Below are 13,653 nucleotides of genomic sequence, written 5' to 3'. Positions count from 1 at the left end.
CCTTTCTTGGATGTTCTGAAGTCTGTGAGCAGGAGGTCCCAGCTGCCCTGACAGGCAAGCACGAAGGTGAGTCCAAGAGGTTGACTGTGGAATGGGCTTTCCCAATAAGGATGTCATAGGGTCTCGTAAAAACAGAGGCCATTGTTCTGGCAACTAATCTAGGAATTTACAGGGTTTATGTAGATAGACTGTGATCTGCTTGAGATTCTTTCAGTACGTGTATTAAATAAACAGTGATGTGTTAAATAATATTTTTTACATTATTTCCTTAAAATCAGTTAGTTAACATGATGGTCACCAAGCCACTGCCATGGAGTCAGTTCCAACCCCTGGAGAACTCACGTGTGTCAGAGAACTGTGCTGACCAGGTTTTCATCACCTTTGCAGAGCAGATGCAAGACTTTCAGAGACACCGCTGGGTGGTCCAAACCATACACCTGGTGGTCCGTAACCAAGTATTTAACCAAAATTCATTTTTAAACAGATTTTCTTAAGCGTCTTATCAATATTGAACTCCTTATATTTCTAAAATATTAAGAGGAATAAATGGCTTTTTCATTATTTGCAAAACAACAACAACAATAATATTGGATTCCCTAAAAAAAATTATTCTTTATTTATGGTTTGACTCTCAATGATTACTAAATAAATTCATATTAAAGAATATAGACCTTCGATGAGATGGATTGATTCAGTGACTGGGGCTCTGGAGATAGGTGTATCAGAGACAACAAAATTGGCATAGGCTAGAGCAGGGTTTAGGGCTGTTGTACACAGGGGTCACTATGAGTCACAGGCGACTCAATGGCACACAACAACAACATAGCACATGGTCAATAAAATAATAACACATTAAAAAATATAATGTATCAGACATAGGCCTACATAAAGACTTTACCTAGATTATTTAATTTCATTTTCTCCAAAATCTATGAAATAGACACTATTATAGTATCTGCTTTCTGAGAAGTAATTTGTAAAAGACAATAAAGCTAACAAATGGTAGAGTAGAAACTTGGATACAAGTTCAAATTTATTCTGTTTCTTTTTCTCTTGTAAATACCATGCTTAATGGTGTATAAAACACAGAGAAAATAGATTCCAATTTAGCAGAAAAGAAGAATGCTAGAAGATTCCCAGGTTGTTTATTTTTTAATAAAAGAAATACAATTTATTTGCAAAGAAAACCAGATAGAGTATATGTTCTAATATTTTGTCTAACATTCTTCTCACAAAAATGACAATTTTATTCACAATTTTAATAATAACATATAAATTAGTAAGTTTCTATTATATATTTGTCATGTACTGCAGGGTCTGACCCATAGCTGACCCTCCAGTGGGTTTTCAGAAGCTGTAAATCACATAGGAGGAGATTGCCTACCTTCCACCGAGTGGCTGGTGGATTCAAACTGCCTGTTTGGGGTTTCTAGTGTAGCTCCTACTCCACTAGGCCACCAGATCTCCATATGGAAAACATCCTGCTTGGTAGAACTTCAGCAAGATGGATTGATACTCTGGCCACAGCCCTGCACTCAAGCGCAGCAGTGATTGTGAAGAAGGTATGGGTTTGGGTAGTGTTTCATTGTATTGTTCTGACTCAGTGATATCTAACAACAACTGTTTGTCTGTGCCAACTTGACCTCCTTGGGTGTCTCAGGAAACAGAGAATACATCTCTAATATTAAAATACTTAGATTTAGCTCCTTTGTACATTAAGTTTTACTAACTTTATGTACAGATGCTTCTAATAAAATTTACTTTAATAACTTTAAGTAAGACCATGAAATTTTGGATTGGGATTAAACTAATGTTTCCTTCAAAATAAATATGGTTTAAGTAACTCCTTTAAAGACTGAAGCCTTAAAACATACTGAAGTTTACATGATAGCTTAGCAGAACAGAAAATTAGCATTATTAAAGCTATGTATTTTTTGAAGATGATGTTTCTAATGTGAAGAAAATGTTGAAATTGTTTCATATAGAGTCTGAAGTTAGTGATGAATCATTCCAAACTGCAACAGGTTGTGAAAAGTTATTGCAAATAGTGTGTTCATCAAGCTATATCTTATAAGAGTTAGTCACTTTGTGTATCTTCTTTTACTTGTGCAAATGAAATGATCTCAAACTACACTTATACATCTTCAATAACTTTCCTTCTTATTAACTGGAATACTGTTGTTATGTGCTGTTGAGTCACCTGCGACCCATAACGACCATATGTACAATAGCTCTGAAGCCTGCCCTGTCCTGAACCAGTCTCACTGACTCCAACACATCTACTCCCATTGCCCCAGTTACTGTGTCAATTCATCTCCTCCAAGGTCTTCTTTTTCTATACTGTCCCACAACCCCTCTGAGCATAATATCCTTCTCCAAGGATTTGTCTCTCCTGGCCTGTTGTCCAAAGTATGTGAGATGATGGAGCTTTAAAATCCAAGTCTTCAAGAAGAAACTTGGATTTACTCTCTCCAAGACAGATCTATTTGTTTTCTTGGTGGTCCAAGGTATTTTCAAGACTCTTCTCCGGAACCACAATTCAAAGGCATCAGTCCTTCTTCTGGAATCCTTAGTCATTGTCAAACGATCTCTCTGATGCTTAGCAAGTAAATGCGAATATCATGCCCTGGATCAAATGCACCTTGGTCTCTAGAATGACATTGTTGCTCCTCAGTATTCTGGAGAGGTCCCTGACAGAAGACTTACTTAATGTAATTCATCTTTTGATTTCCTGACTGCTGGTGGTGCCAAAAATACTGATTGTGGAGTCGAGCAAGCTATAATTGTTAGCAACTTCATATATACCTTTTTCTATTTTTATATATAAGACCATATTTTATATATTATATATAATAATTATACCTTTATTAACCGGAATAAAGGTACATATAAAAAATAAAATATTCAAACTATTTTTTCCCTAGGCTACCTTGTATACTCTTTTCTTGAAGCATGATTCAACAGAATGCTCAATGAGGAATTTTTTTCTTCATAGCTGAGACACTGTAAACTAGATGAGAGGGGTATCTAATAAAAAATGTTAAAATTATATAAGTGATGTTAAAGCAATAAATATATATAAGGAATGTTAAGGCAATGAACCACCAATTATTTTCAACCTTTATTTTTAATTATAAGAGCATTTGCCTCTTACATAGTCATAGTCTCATATAAATCAAATCAACTGAATGTGTGTTCTGTGTTGAATATTTATTGTATGTCTTCAACTGTTGCTGATGATGCCATCTAGTCAGTTCTCACTCACAGTGGCTTTCTAAAACACTGTCCAGTTCTGTGCCATCTCCAAAACGGATATTATGGTTGAGCCCATTTTTTGTTATCACTTTGTCAGTCTTCAGAATAGAAGTAACTATGCTACATCTTAATATTGAGAAAATAAAAATCCTTACCACTGCACCAATAAACAATACTATGATAGATGCAGAAATTACTGAAGTTGTCAACTATTTCATTTTACTTTGATCCCAAATCAACACCCATGAAAGTAGCAGTCAAGAAATAAAAAGATGTGTTACATTGGGGAAATCTGCTGTCAAGAACCTCTCCAAAAATTCTAAAGAGTAGTGATGTTAATTTAAAGAATAAGGTGCACCTGATCCAAGCTATATAGTCTTTTCCATTGCTTCCTATATGTGAAAGTTGGACAATGAGTAAGGATGAAAGAAGTAGAATTTATGCCCAGAATTGTGGTGTGTAGGAAGAGTACTTAGTATACTATAGACTGCCAAAAGAACAAATAAATCTGTCTTGAAAGAAGTGCAGTGAGGGTGTTCCTTAGAGGTAAAGATGTTGAAAGTTTGACTCACTTTGGGCATATTTTAAGGAAGATCCCGTCCTTAGAGAAAGAAATCATGCTGCAATAGGTACGCTGTCAGGTAAATAGAGGAAGACTCTCAACAAGATGGACTTATACCAGGACTACTACAATGGACTTTGGAATCACAGAGATCAGGATGGAGCAGGATAGAGCAAGGTACAGAACTGTTGTTCAGGGGTTGCTATGAGTTGTAGTAGACTTGATGGCACCTAGCAACGATGCCAATCTTTGCCAAAAACAAGTCTTCCTCACGGTGTTGGCTCTCCACTTTACCAAGAAGTTTGATGTCCTTCTCCAGAGATTAGTCCTTTTGGATAACATGTCTAAAGCAAAACGAAAATCTCACCATCCTAAGGAGCACTCCAAGGAGCACTTTTTACTCTAATTCTTTCAAAATAGATTTCTTTGTTCTTCTGGTAGTTCATTGTATCATCTTTGACAACACTGTAATTCAAATGTAAGTTTCCTGCTCTTTTGTCGTCATTGGTTAATTTTCCCATATACATGAGACCATGGAAAAGAACATGGCTTGGGTTAATATCACCTCAGCAATAATGTCAGCTTAAAGACTAAGGTGTGTCTGATTCAACCCATGGTCTTTTCAAACACCTGCTATGCATGTGAGACTTGGACAATAAATAAGGATGATAGAAGAATTGATGCCTTTGAGTTGCGGTGCTGGAGAAAAGTGCTGACCATGTATGGACTGCCAAAAAAACAAATAGGTATGGATAAAGTAAAGCCAGAGTGTTCCTGAGAGGCAATGGAGGCAAAGCTTTACCTCACATACTCTGGGTATGTTTGTAGGAGAGACTATTCCTCAGAAAATGTCATTAGGCTTTGAATGGTAGAGGGTCAGCAAAAGAGAGAAGACCCTCAATAAGCTGGACACTGACTGTGTCACAGTGTCTGTAGGCCAGGGTTCAGATGTGTTCTTCATATTCTTATTACATATCATAGAGATAGGACCAAACCATGGCTGAACTTCCAGTGGATTTTCAGAGGCAGTAAATTACACAGGAGTTGACTGTCCATCTTTCTCCCAGGTAGCAGCTGGTGAATTCAAACCACATACCTTTGCATTGGCAGGGCAATTATTTACCACTAAGCCATCAGACCTTCACACCCTTGTCCCATGGAGCAACGGGTGAGTTTGAACCATCAACCTTCGGGCTAGCAGCTGTTATTATCTTGCCTGCTAAAGTGAGGAGGACTTGAAACATTTGCTGCAAAAGATCAAACACTGCAACCTTGTATATAGATTGCATCTCAGCATCAAGTAAATGAAAATTCTCACCAATGGACCCATAGGAAGTATAATAGATGGAGAAAAGATTCAAAGTATCAACAACTTTATCTTACTTGGATCCACAATCAACATATTGAGACAAGAAGTCAGGAGATCCGGAGATAGTATTACACTAAGAGAGTCTGTACTCAAGGATCTCTCCAAATTACTGAGGAGCAATCATGTTAGTTTGAGGACTAAGGTGTGCCTGATTCAGACTATGATCTTTTCAATGACTTGTTATACTACTGAGAACTGGACAATGAATAGAGATGACAGAAGAAGAATTGATGTCTTTGAACTATGTTGTTAGTGAAGAGTACTGAATTATCCCATGGGCTGCCAAAAGAACAAACAAATATGTCTTGGAGAAAGAAGGTGGAACCACAGTGTTCCTTGGAGGCAAGGAACAAGCCTTCATCTTATATACGTTGGGCATGTTGCTAGGAGAGGCTATTCCTTGGTGAAGGACACCATGCAATGTGGGGGATGGGAAGAAGGAGAAGACCCTCAGCCAGCCGGATTGACACAGTGACTGCAGCCATGGGCTGTAGTGTGTCAGATTGTGAGGCTGTCAGGATAGAACACGATCAGACAGGATTCAGATCTGTTATTTATAGGGTCGCTGACAGTCATACTCCATGTGATGACACGTAACAACAAAAACAAAAAGCCTCCAGAGCTCCCTTGAGTTGTTCATAGGGTCACTATTAGTCGTACTCTATTTGGCAGCACTTAATAATTGTCCTCAAAGTGAAATGTTTGCTTTTTAATATTTTTAAAAGATCCCCTTTTTCAGCAGATTTGTCCAATGAAACATATCTTTGGATATAACTGTTGTTTCCATGGGTGTTGATTATGATTGTTAATCCAAATAAAATTAAACCTCAACAAATTAATCATTTTCTCCAATTATAAAAACGTTTACTGTTCCAGTTGTGAAACTTGTGGGGTTTTTTTTCCTTCATGTTGAGGTGTAATTCATAATTCAAGTCTGCCGTTTTGATTTCTATCAGTTAAGTGCTTCAAGTCCTCCTTTTCAGCAAGTAAACTTGTGTGTCATCTGCTTATCTCAGGTTGCTAACAAGTCATACTCGAATCCAGAAGTTGTAGTCTTGCAGAGGTTCCAGCCTCTCTAATTGTTTGCTCAGGCTGAATGATTATGAGAAAAAGATACAATCCTCGAGCACATGTTTTCTGACAGTAATCCAGTTCTCAACTCAAAAAATCATTGCCATCAAGTCAGGACTGACTCCAGCGGGTCAAAGCCTATAGAAATTGCACAGAAGGAGAGTTTCTCCATGAGAGAAAGCCCAGCTTTCTCCTGGTGGATTAGCAGCATAGCTTCCCATGGACCTTTTTCATTTCAAACCACTGCTTCTTGGTCTTTGTATAGGTTATTCATGAGCACAAGCAAGTATATAAAATTTCTATTAAACATGTATTTTATACTAAGCTGTATGGATATAAATTTTATGTAAAATCTTTTTCATGGAGTTTATTCTATATAAACTCCCAGACATCTGGTCGATTCTAACTCTGTTACTGACTACAACTGCCCATCAATTTTCAACACAGTAAAACTGGATGGCAGCAGATTGCCACATCTTTCTTCACTGGAACATTTGATGGCTATAAATAGCTGATCTTTGGTGCAGCAGATAAGAGTTTTAACCACTTGGCCACCTTCAATCATATATTACCTGACTTTAAAATAGTCTTGAATAAATTATTATCTAAATATTATCTAAAAATTATTATCTAAATAGTTGCAGGATGGTTTTACAAAGGAAAAATTAAAATCAAAAGGAAATTGTTGTTGTTATGTGCTGTTGAGTAGCCTATGGTTCAGAACGACACTATGCACAATAGCTCTGAACCCTGCCCCATCCTGAGTCAGTCTTCCTAAGCAACACACCTAACAGTATCTCTGTTACTGTGTCAACCCATCTCAATCAGGGTCTTCTCTCCTTGCACTGTCTCAGCACCCTTCATAACATGATGTCCTTCTCCAAGGACTGGTCCCTCCTGGTCACATGCCCAACGTATAAGAGATGGAGTTTTAAAATCCTCATCTCTAAGGAGCAACTTGGTTTCACCCTCTCCAGGACAAACCTGTTTGTTCTCTTGGCAGTCCATGGAATGTTCAACACTTTTCTCAAGCATCACACTTCAAAGGCATAGATCCTTCTTCTGTCATTCTTAGTCATTGTCCAGTTCTCTGAGACTTAGCAAATAATTATAAAGACCGTAGTCTGGATCAGGCACACCTTAATCTCCAGACTGATGTTATTGTTCTTCAGCACCCTGGAGGAGTTCCTGACAGCAGAATTTCCCCATGCAATTCATCTTTTGATTTTCTGACTGCTGATGCCAAGAATGTGGATTATGAAACCAAGCAAACTGAAATTGTTAAGAATCTCAATCTTCTCTCCATCTATCATGATACTTAAAAAAATAATTCTTTTTAATTTCTATAGCAAGTATCCCAAATAACTGTTTACTAATAATATTACTTTAATAAATATACAAAATATTAATCCTAAATAGCTACAGAGGAGAAAGGAAAAGCAATGAAAGTGAAAGTATATTTCTATGAAAATGAGTAGATCTTTGTAATCTTAAAGTACAATAATTTCATTGAGAACATGCTTTCATAAAATATTCTATACGAAGTGACATGAAAAAAGTTTAAAAGATAAATGAATGAGTGGAGTCAAAATTGCAAAAGTGTGTACTAAGCCAAACTTGTAACAAACCTACTGGCATGGAGTTAATTCCAACCAAAGAAATGTTCCTTGGAGTTGCTGAGGCTGTAAATCTTAAAGAGAGGACACTACCCATCTTTCTCAGGGGAGGCGCTTTGTGTACTTGAACCATCAAAGAAAAGATCCACAGCCCTTTGGTTAGCAGCACAATACTACATGACCAGAGCTTCTGGCAGCATAGTATGTGCCATGGCCAGCTGTTAACCAAAAGGTCGTCAGTTCAAATCCAACAGTCACTTGGTTAGATTAAGATGGCTGTTACAACATCAAAACCTGATGGGGGTCTCTATGGATTAGAGTCTATTCCACAAGCTTGGGTACACAGAGTAGCTATTACTTCAGTTGTTGTTGTTGTTGTATAGTGTTGAATGGAATTGACTCTAGCTGACCCTCCAGCAAGTTTTCAGAAGTAGTCAATCACAGGCGAGGAGACTGCCCATCTTTCTCCCCTGGAGAAGCTGGTGGATTTGAACCATCTGCCTTTGAGATTGCAGCACAGCTTCTTACCACTAGGTTACCAGAGCTCCCTAAACATTGATTCATGACCCCCTAAATTATGTGATACAAATCTTATCCTATATAGAGTTCTAATCCCACTTGAGATCAGTTGTCTATTATATTAACGAGGCAGGAATAGTTTAGAGATATTGAAACTATTTCTTCTGAGAAGTAAGATATCAAACAAGAAAGCAGAGCAGACTCGAGGGAAGATAAAGTTTGTTCAGGAGAAGAGGCTCATGAGTAATGCTTCCCCAGAAGCCAGAGGTAGAAAGCTCTCCCCTCCAAGTCACTCTGAATTCACTCTGAATTCAGGCTACAAGCTCCAAAAGTGTGAGAATATGAACTTCTGTTTATTAAAGCCATTACTTGCAGTATTTCTGTTGTTTCAGGACTCAATAACTAAGACAGTACCTAAAGTGATATCAAACTCCACCGATTTGAAAACAAGATGATATTGAAAACCAGACAATACTGAAAAACACAGTAAAAAACACATCACCCTATACAAATGCTTAATTTTTGCTAAGATTATCTTTTAGGAAAATTAATTTAAATACAATTGTATTTCTTTTTAAAACCTACTTTGGATGGAGGAAAAGGTCTCAGTTTCTCATAAAACTAATCACTGCAAGTAGAAAAACACTCCATATCTTGGATTAATTAAATATTGGGTCAATGCTCAGAAAATGGCAAAACGGCAGGCATAAACAAATTCTAGGTAACAAGATAGTCAACATATTAAGTTACTTAACATTTTCAAAGGTTTTGAATTTTCTTGAAATGTTCATTCTTTTTTATATTCCCAACAAATTCTGATGCAGAAAGAGTAGCTGTTTTGTTTGGTTTTTTTTAACAAAAACAATTATAAGGCATACATTATCGGCTAACTTTTCTTGGTCTTTTAAAAAAAAAGACATCAAGATTCCTACATGCAAAAAATAAAATACACATTTTAACTACTTAAACACAAAAAGATGTATTATATATTAAACCAAAATAAAGAACAGTAAAAAGATAACAAAATGTCAAATGCTAAAAGCTACAGCCCATGAAAATAACAGTAGTTCTTTTAGAGGCAAGAAACTGGGAGCATGCAGGCATGTATATAAACTAAATAAAACAAAGAGAGGAAAAAATGCATCTTTCATACGTGTTGATCTACACATAATGTTGCTAAACTCATTGGTCTCTCCAAAACTAAAGTTGTATTCAGACTTTAGACTCTGAAAGAAAGATGTCTTCTACAATTACCCTTAATCCATTACTGGCTGCAATCATTTTCAAACAAAGATAATGATACGGCAATAATGAAAAACCATTGCTCCAAAGAGTGAGATGGCACAAGCCTGTAATAGGACATATTTTCATCTCAGTTCAAGGCTTACCTCATATGACCAGACACACTGGGTCCCACCAAATCGCCGCACACATCTTCCCACTTCCACATCCTCGTGTGTTGTGTACATTTCTCTAAGGCATTCACCAATGTGTGGCACCATCCTCCTAAGAACTTCTCGGCTGAAGATCATGCCAGGTCCTCCCATGCAGAAGTTCTCCCCAGGCTCCAGGCCCAGCTTTCCGAGCTCTTCAATATTCCCCAGACCAGTCTGACCCAAGTAGAGGGGCTTGCTGCTATTCAGTGATCTAAGAAATTCTTCTAATTTATCACCTACAAAAAGAAAGGCACCATCACTCTTTTTCCTAATTTTATATTCATGTATACGATACAAACTAATGGAAAGAACTTCTGTCCTTTCTGTATGTTGTATAGCATTGAAAAGTGAATCTTCATTGTCCTATTATTTAAAATAAATACTAACCTGTAATTATTAAGTCACAATACAATTTTGTCAACTTTCTTATTAAAATTACTGCAAAGGCCTACTGAGTATAAATAATTTCAGGGTTTTTTAAAGATTAAATAATTTCAAGGAGAACAAAAGCAGACAAGATTCTTAGCACATTTAAAGTGATAATAAAATTCATCAAAATAACTTCAAATATATATACAAATAGATATGTTTTGGGGAAAGTATAGCCAGAATGTTCCTTGGAGCCAAAGATAACAAGACTTCATCTCTCATACTTTGGGCACTTGGGAGGAGAGGCTATTCCTTGGAAAGGGATCACATGCTTATAAAAGTTATAAAGGTTGAGGGTCAGGCTGGCAAAAGAGAGGAAGACCCTTAAGCAGATGGACTGACATAGAGACTGCAGCAATGAGCTCAAGTGTGTCAGGACAGGATAGGGTTAAGATCTGCTGTTCGTGGGTCGCTATTAGTCATACTAGACTCAGTAGCACCTAACAAAACACCACTGTGTATACACTTACACACACGTCCAAGCATAAAGGTAGATTTAGAGAATGACATTTGGAATAAACTTGAAATTTAACTTTGGAAAGCATCTTTTGAGAAAAATAATATTAGTTAAAAAGTACATCTTTTATTTCCTTTCGAGTTCATTGGTATGTCAAGTAAAGCCATTTTAAAGGAAAACTGTGTGACTAAAATATTTCCAATGTATTCAGTATTCTACAAGGTGATCCTCTAGAATTAGAAGAGAATCACCTTCTTTAGATTCACAATCAACATCTTTACCACTATCTTTGATGAGTACAGCATCTGCAGTCATTATCTTAATCACATGCGAGCCCCTTGGTTATCACTGAAATTTCAGTTGACTATTACTGAGTTCTTAATGCAAAAGTGCATTTCCTTCTCATTAGAAATGTAAAGAATATGACATTTCCGTGTTCTGCAGGACAGTCTTCAAGCATTCATACCAATGATGGTAGCTGATGTTGTTAATGCCTTTTAGAAACTCTCTGCAAATTGTTGCAAACTTCTGATATTAAAAAAAAATCTTTGTCACTGAATGAATACAAGCATAATAGGAATTAAAAGTCAGTGAAAGTGAAAGATTTTATCTCCGAACAAATTCTAAATGGAATGTGTTCGCAATGCAGTCACAACAAGTATTTTTTAATCCAATCGTATATGGAAAAGTTGTATTATATTTCTGTCCTCTGGCAGTGTTAAGAAGTTTCGCTGCAATCCCAAAGGCAGGTGGCCAGTTCAAATCCACCAGCTGCTTCAAGGAAGGATGGGTAATCTCCTCCTTTGGGATTTATTGTCTCTGAAAACCCTTTGGAGAGTCAGCTATGAATTGGTTCTGACTCCAAGGCACAAAACAACAGCCAAAACCTAAGAAATCTCTACTTAATAACTTAACACTCATGCCTGGGCTAAGCGGTGACAAGTTGTATGTTTTTTGGTGTGCTTTAGTCAAGTGAAAGAGACTGCCTGGAATGCTTAAGAGGATCAGGTAGAGAGGCGTAAACTACAAGGGACTGTTGTCCCCCCAGGAAGCCAGGGAATTTAGGGTACATCTATCTGCTTCCCTTGCATCTTTTACCTATCTTTTACCAACTGGCTACCATGTAAAGATTGATTGCTCTGCTCTGGGGAACTTCACATCCGCTGAAGTTAGAAATTCTCTGCCCAGAGCCACCCCCACTTCCACACTCTGGATAGAGGACCGCGCCTTTCAAAGCTGACAGGAAAGTTTTCTCATGCGGTGGCTGCTCCAGCCTCTGGTTGTTACCAAGATGGACCGGGAAGGATCCAGTACCAGGCCAGGTTAAAACCATCTGAAGCTCTCAAGATAATGAAACGGCTTTTCTCTCTTGGCCACCACCAATTCGTAACAATATACCCAGACCCCTGGGCTTTACTGAGGTGGGCGCGAGGGGCGCCGGTACTGAACTGCAGCAGCTGAAAAGAGCTGCTCTCCAGAGCCTTGCGGGTGCTGGAGGGCTCCCCGTGCGCGGAGCCTCATACAAAAGGATAGGAACGCCTGGAAGAAAGTCCTCAATAGCGAAACCAATTTCTACCCCATCTCACCAGTTCTGAAACTGCGGTAGACCCAATTGAAAGAAAAAGCTTGTAGAATAAAGAACTGGATCTCCAGTCTCCAGCATCTTTGGATCTTCCCTTCCCCCATCAAAGACACACCCCTCTCGATTGCTTTAGGCAACTACCATCAAAGGGGTCCTCAAGAGAGGAGAGAGAACTTGACCTTCGGTTTATTCCCAGGTCCCTTTCCATATTTTCTCTTACAGTAAAGACTATGGCACAGCACTCTTCGGAAGCAAAAGCAGCCAAAGGATAGCGGAGGCTGGGCAGTGTGGATTCAGACCTTAGCAGAGGAGGAGGGGCGGGCGAGGAATGGTGGGTGGATGCGAGGGGTGGGGTCGTGGGCCGGGGGCTGCCTAGCCTTGAACACGTGCTGACAGAGAAGCGGGGCGGGTTATAGCAGGACTGGGGCTAGCTGCAAAGGGAGTCAGGGAGGCGTGCACGCGGGACGGCCAGCGCTGGGAGGTCACCTTTGATGTAGACATCATCGTCGGCGCGCATGAACCACTCATACTTGTCCAGGTAGTGGTCATGCATGTACTTGATCATCATGAAGGACTTTTTCTGGGGCGGATAGGAATCGTCTACCCCTGGCAGTGCGATGACAGGCAAGGGTGGCGGGGGTTGGCCGAGTCCGGCATTGAGGGGCTGCTGGCTGGAGAAGAACTCCACGCGGCCAGGGATGAAGCGCGCCCAGGTCCGCTGTGCCGCCAGCGCACGGCTGCCCAGGTACTTCTGCGCGGTCATCACCCCCACGTACAGGAAGTCCCGGGGTCTGGCGCTCGGGGTGGTGGCGCCCCCGTCCCCGCTGCCGTTATGGCTACTCTTGGGCCGGCCGCCTCGCCGCTGTCCAGCCGCGCCCCCGTCCTCTTCCTCTGGTTCTCTCCCCACTGAAGCGCCGGGGAGCGCCGTCGCTCCCTCAGGCTCACGTTCCTGCTGCCGCTGCTGGTGCAGCAAAGGTGCCTGCTGCCAGGGACTGCTCCAAAAACTGGTAGCCCCGGGCGCTGCTTGGGGTAGCTGCGGCCCCTGGCGCTCTTGGCGCGCGAGGGGCGGTGACTGCTCTGACCGCGGCCGGGGCTGGGGCTGGGGCTGGGGGAGCGGCTGCTGCGCGCCGGCGCCAGCGGCCGAGCGGCCGTAGTAGGAGCAGAGGTTGGAGCCGCGTCTCTTTCTCTCGCTCAGCTCGGCCACCCTGGGGGCGATGAGCCAGGACGCGGCGGTGAAGCCCAGAACCAGTCCCAGCGCCACGCTCATCCACGGGCGCCGGGAGCGCACGGCCATCGCGGCTGCCCCGGGCGCAGACGCTCACTGGGTGGTTGCGGTGGTGAGCGAGGGTCCCCCTGC

The 13,653-nt window shown here is 40.2% G+C and overlaps 1 protein-coding gene across 1 annotated transcript in view; it reads right to left on the bottom strand.

Annotated features, from left to right (window-relative positions):
• CHSY3 (chondroitin sulfate synthase 3) overlaps positions 1-13,590 on the bottom strand; it is a 414,261-nt gene extending 400,671 nt beyond the window's left edge. The window contains exons 1-2 of the mRNA XM_006886016.1: positions 12,783-13,590; positions 9,781-10,064 (exon numbers count right to left, since the gene is read on the bottom strand). Coding sequence (XP_006886078.1) covers positions 9,781-10,064; positions 12,783-13,590 — 1,092 coding nt within the window. The remainder of the gene's footprint in view (positions 1-9,780; positions 10,065-12,782) is intronic.
• Positions 13,591-13,653: the final 63 nt, after the last annotated feature.

The sequence above is a fragment of the Elephantulus edwardii genome, unplaced genomic scaffold, assembly GCF_000299155.1.
Source record: "Elephantulus edwardii isolate Elephantulus edwardi_28Jun2011 unplaced genomic scaffold, EleEdw1.0 scaffold00046, whole genome shotgun sequence".
Lineage (NCBI taxonomy): Eukaryota > Metazoa > Chordata > Mammalia > Macroscelidea > Macroscelididae > Elephantulus > Elephantulus edwardii.
The sequence above is the reverse complement of the archived record's forward strand: the minus strand, read 5'-3'. Positions and strand labels throughout refer to the sequence as shown.